General features: G+C 54.0%; 1 protein-coding gene across 1 annotated transcript; it reads left to right on the top strand.

Annotated features, from left to right (window-relative positions):
* The first annotated feature begins 479 nt into the window (after positions 1-479).
* Positions 480-2810, top strand: LOC116854832 (tyrosine-protein phosphatase non-receptor type 23-like). Its single transcript, XM_032837013.1, has one exon. It carries the CDS (start codon positions 516-518, stop codon positions 2808-2810), a length of 2295 nt encoding a protein of 764 aa, XP_032692904.1. The 5' UTR covers positions 480-515.
* Positions 2811-3176: the final 366 nt, after the last annotated feature.

Genomic DNA, 3176 nt, shown 5'->3' with positions numbered 1-3176 from the left:
GAAATACCCACTGTGGCCATATTGCAAAACCTCTCCACTGCTAGGAATGAATTTAAGCAGCCAACATTAATCCACAAAAATTTTCACCACAATAACCAAATACAAAACAACAGGGGCATTTTTAATTCTAGGTCAGTGGTCTAAGAAATCCTTCTTGGAAGGATAATGGCTCCTTAACCCATACCATGTATTTAATGATATTTTTCCCCCTATATATAGGGAAAAGGATGAAAACATCAAATTATAAGATTAAACTCTAGTTCTCAGGTAAGCTCCCAGAAAATCTGTGTATGTCTTTCTCAGAAAGATGAATACCATATAATTAAATTAAGTGGAACTTGTGAGGCTTACAAAGTTTACAGGAGAATTTTTTGGGGTATTTTTTTTTTTTTTTTTTTTTTTTTTTTTTAGTACATACCCCTCCATGGCGGCTGGCCCCCGCGACCCCTCGCCCCTCCACGCGCCTCCCTGCACAGCTAGGGGAGCGGCCTGGTGGCCGGCGGGCGCCAGCCGCCATGGAGGCTGTACCCCGCATGCCCATGATCTGGCTGGACCTGAAGGAGGCTGGTGACTTCCTCTTCCAGCCGGCCGTGAAGAAGTTTGTCCTAAAGAATTACGGAGAGAACCCAGAAGCCTACAATGAGGAACTGAAGAAGCTGGAGTTGCTCAGACAGAATGCTGTCCGTGTCCCACGGGACTTCGAGGGCTGCAGCGTGCTCCGCAAGTACCTGGGCCAGCTCCACTACCTGCAGAGTCGGGTCCCCATGGGCTCCGGCCAGGAGGCTGCCGTTCCTGTCACCTGGACCGAGATCTTCTCTGGCAAGTCTGTGGCCCATGAGGACATCAAATACGAGCAGGCTTGCATTCTCTACAACCTTGGGGCGCTTCACTCCATGCTGGGGGCCATGGACAAGCGGGTGTCTGAGGAGGGCATGAAGGTCTCCTGTACGCATTTCCAGTGTGCAGCAGGAGCCTTTGCCTACCTGCGTGAGCACTTCCCTCAGGCCTACAGTGTGGACATGAGTCGCCAGATCCTCTCTCTCAACGTCAACCTCATGCTGGGCCAGGCTCAGGAGTGCCTTCTGGAGAAGTCAATGTTGGACAACAGGAAGAGCTTTCTGGTGGCCCGCATCAGTGCACAGGTAGTAGATTACTACAAGGAGGCATGCCGGGCCTTGGAGAACCCCGACACCGCCTCACTGCTGGGCCGGATCCAGAAGGACTGGAAGAAGCTTGTCCAGATGAAGATCTACTACTTTGCAGCTGTGGCTCATCTGCACATGGGGAAGCAGGCGGAAGAGCAGCAGAAGTTCGGGGAGCGGGTCGCATATTTCCAGAGTGCCCTGGACAAGCTCAATGAAGCCATCAAGTTGGCCAAGGGCCAGCCTGACACCGTGCAGGACGCACTGCGCTTTGCTATGGACGTCATTGGGGGAAAGTACAATTCTGCCAAAAAGGACAATGACTTCATCTACCATGAGGCTGTCCCAGCACTGGACACCCTTCAGCCTGTAAAAGGCGCCCCCTTGGTGAAGCCCTTACCGGTGAACCCCACAGACCCTGCTGTTACAGGCCCTGACATCTTTGCCAAACTGGTACCTATGGCTGCTCACGAAGCCTCGTCGCTCTACAGTGAGGAAAAGGCCAAGCTGCTTCGGGAGATGATGGCCAAGATTGAGGACAAGAATGAGGTCCTGGATCAGTTCATGGATTCAATGCAGCTGGACCCTGAGACTGTGGACAACCTTGATGCGTACAGCCACATCCCTCCCCAGCTCATGGAGAAGTGCGCGGCTCTCAGTGTCCGGCCCGACACCATCAGGAACCTTGTCCAGTCCATGCAAGCGCTGTCAGGTGTGTTCACGGATGTGGAAGCCTCCCTGAAGGACATCAGGGAGCTGCTGGAGGAGGACGAGCTGCTTGAGCAGAAGCTGCAGGAGGCCCTGGGCCAGGCTGGGGCCGGCCAGGCGGGCTCCAAGGCAGAGCTGGCTGAGGTGAGGCGCGACTGGGCTAAGTACATGGAGGTCCACGAGAAGGCCTCCTTCACCAACAGCGAGTTGCACCGGGCCATGAATCTGCACGTGGGCAACCTGCGCCTGCTCAGTGGGCCGCTGGACCAGGTCCGGGCTGCCCTGCCCACGCCAGCCCTCACCCCAGAGGACAAGGCTGTGCTGCAGAACCTGAAGCGCATCCTGGCCAAGGTGCAGGAGATGCGGGACCAGCGCGTGTCCCTGGAGCAGCAGCTGCGGGAGCTGATCCAGAAGGATGATATCACTGCCTCGCTGGTTACTGCTGACCACTCAGAGATGAAGAAACTGTTCGAGGAGCAGCTGAAGAAGTACGACCAGCTGCGGGTGTACCTGGAGCAGAACCTGGCGGCCCAGGACAACGTCCTCCGGGCACTGACTGAGGCCAACGTGCAGTATGCGGCCGTGCGGCGGGTGCTCAGTGAGCTGGACCAAAAGTGGAACTCCACACTCCAGACCCTGGTGGCCTCCTACGAAGCCTATGAGGACCTGATGAAGAAGTCCCAGGAGGGCAAGGACTTCTACGCGGACCTGGAGAGCAAGGTGGCTGCTCTCTTGGAGCGGGCACAGTCCACCTGCCAGGCCCGTGAGGCTGCGCGCCAGCAGCTCCTGGACAGGGAGCTGAAGAAGAAGCCGCCCCCGCGGCCCACGGCCCCGAAGCCACTGCTGCCCCGGAGGGAGGAGGGGGAGGCAGCAGAGACGGGAGACCTGCCCGAGGAACTGCGCAGCCTGCCCCCTGACATGGCCAAATGTGTGACAGATTTTGTTTACTGCTGCCATTAAAAAACAAGAGACCTGCCTTTGAAACTGCCTCACATGATCCAATAGAGTAATGACTAGCTGCCTTCAATGTCAATCCTTGGATCTAGGAGAGAATATTAACAATGTCCAGACTACAGGAGACGCACTGGTTCCTAGTTTTCTGTTGTCCTAAGTAACCATTTCATGGCTTATTTAAAATAACAAAATTAGGCCAACCTTAGAGAAAAGTTATTCATTATTTTGTCAAGTACTTTACAAAGAGATACGCATAGAATAATGAGTTAAACGATCCATAGCCTCTAGGATGTTGCACAGGTATTTGCTGTACAGTTCTAAAACAAAATTTCTAGGCATTATATAGTCTTCATTGCCTCTAAAGATGCCTTT

Source organism: Lontra canadensis, unplaced genomic scaffold (assembly GCF_010015895.1).
Source record: "Lontra canadensis isolate GAN:19392208 unplaced genomic scaffold, GSC_riverotter_1.0 scaffold95, whole genome shotgun sequence".
Lineage (NCBI taxonomy): Eukaryota > Metazoa > Chordata > Mammalia > Carnivora > Mustelidae > Lontra > Lontra canadensis.
The sequence above is the reverse complement of the archived record's forward strand: the minus strand, read 5'-3'. Positions and strand labels throughout refer to the sequence as shown.

Excerpts from the sequence above, each read along its gene's own strand:
- LOC116854832 (XM_032837013.1), top strand. The coding sequence starts at position 516 with ATGGAGGCTGTACCCCGCATGCCCATGATCTGGCTGGACCTGAAGGAG.